Below are 1,908 nucleotides of genomic sequence, written 5' to 3'. Positions count from 1 at the left end.
CAGAAGGGAATGGCAACCCACTCTGGGATTCTCACCTGGAGAATTCCATGGACAGAGGAGCCTGGCAGGCTACAGTCAATGGGGTCACAAAGAATCAGACAGGACTAAATGACTAATCCTTAGCCAGCTTGAAACTGTGAGAGAATAAGATATTCATCAGAACATCAAGTAGAATTTCATAAATTCAATTTATGTGTTTCTTTCTGACTAGGATTCATATTTTCATTTTCAAATGATTTTTATATTCAGGAATACATGACTATTCGTAAGATATGTGACTTTTCCTCCTTCCTTAAAGGCTTTTATTAGAAGATAGAATTTCTTACAATTGATATAATTTAGGACTAGTCCCTCATAGCTCAGTTGGTAAAGAATCTGCCTATAAAGCAGGAGATCTGGGTTTGATTCCTGGGTCAGGAAGATCCCCTGGAGAAAGAAATGGCAAACCACTCCAGTATTCTTGCCTGGAGAGTCCCATGGGCAGAGGAGCCTTGCAGGCTACAGTCCATGTGGTTGCAAGACTTGGACAAGACTTAGCGACTAAAACAACCAACCAAGGAAACAGTGCCTTTCAAAAAGTAGTGATTCCTCAAAGATTGTTTATTCATCATTTTTGTTTAATTGGACAGATATTTTGTGATGCATTGAATCTCAGTTGACTGCTCTATGTATTAGAATACAGTGTCGAAAAGTAAAGAATCACTCAGTAATGACTTGGTTTTTTATTACTTCTAAGTCCAACCCCAAATGCTTTCCTGGTATTCGATGAATTATGAGTAGCTCACACGAAATACCTGACGATGTAAAGTACTGTTTTAACATGCTCAAGGAAATTTGGTATCTTTTCAGTTACAGATATACCCTAGGGATGTTCTGTTAAAGGACTTCTGTCAGGTAGGTAGAGGCCTAACAACAAAATACACCTAAGAGGTTAGAGCAACTTGTTCAGATTTCCAAGTGCCATCTGAAGACTGGTATAGTGTTAGTGTTAGTTGCTCAGTCGTGCCCGACTCTTTGCGACCGCATGGACTGCAGCCCACCAGGCTCCTCTGTCTGTGAGATTTTCCAGGCAAGGATACTGGAATGGGTTGCCATTTCCTTCTCCAAGGGATCTTCCCAACCCAGGGGTTGAACGCTGGTCTCCTGCACTGTAGGCGGATTTTTACTGACTGAGCTACAAGGGAAGCCCCGAAGACTGGTATATGTCTCAAAAATAAAGCTGGGGATGAGAACATGTTTGGGAAACTAGGTTACGCACATCCCATTCCTCTCTCTGTCCACAAGAGGGTGCAGCTTCCTGACACCAACACATTTCCTGTGTGAAATGCAGGCTTCAGTTTGTCACCTCACTGTGATTTCAACCTTTCTTCCTCTTAAAAGTCAAGAACTTTATTCAGGTGACACTCCAGAGATGAGCTCTTCTCCAGGCTTAGTGACTGTGATACTCTTAATGCTTGGTAAGTAAAATCCCTTAAAAACGTGGATTCTTCCTTCTATTATGTCAGCAAAATCTTTAACCATAATTCTATCCTAGAAAAATACACCCAAGATGACACAGAATTTTTTTTTAATATAATTTGCCCAGGACAAACCCATGGAAACTCAGTGACCCAGATGGATGGCCAAGTGAGTCGTTCAGAAGGGACTTCTGTGACTATGAACTGCACTTATTCAACCTCTGGGTACCCTGCTCTTTTCTGGTATGTCCAGTATCCTGGAGAAGGTCCACAGCTCCTCCTGAAAGCCATGACGGCCAGCGACAAGGGAACCAACAAAGGTTTTGAAGCCACATATAATACAGAAACTACCTCCTTCCATTTGGAGAAAGCCTCAGTGCAAGAGTCAGACTCGGCTGTGTACTACTGTGCTCTGAGTGACACAGTGACGGAAACTGCAGGGGGAGCTGAG

The 1,908-nt window shown here is 42.5% G+C and overlaps 1 gene segment (V, D, J or C); it reads left to right on the top strand.

Annotated features, from left to right (window-relative positions):
• Positions 1-1,378: 1,378 nt before the first annotated feature.
• LOC120859723 lies at positions 1,379-1,893 on the top strand (the record flags this gene model as incomplete). The annotated part of the segment is given in 2 exon segments: positions 1,379-1,457; positions 1,586-1,893. Coding segments are annotated over 2 exon segments (354 nt in total), but the record flags the coding sequence as incomplete, so codon positions are not given.
• Positions 1,894-1,908: the final 15 nt, after the last annotated feature.

The sequence above is a fragment of the Oryx dammah genome, unplaced genomic scaffold (assembly GCF_014754425.2).
Source record: "Oryx dammah isolate SB20612 unplaced genomic scaffold, SCBI_Odam_1.1 HiC_scaffold_2606, whole genome shotgun sequence".
Lineage (NCBI taxonomy): Eukaryota > Metazoa > Chordata > Mammalia > Artiodactyla > Bovidae > Oryx > Oryx dammah.
This window is presented reverse-complemented; position numbering and strand designations above follow the sequence as displayed.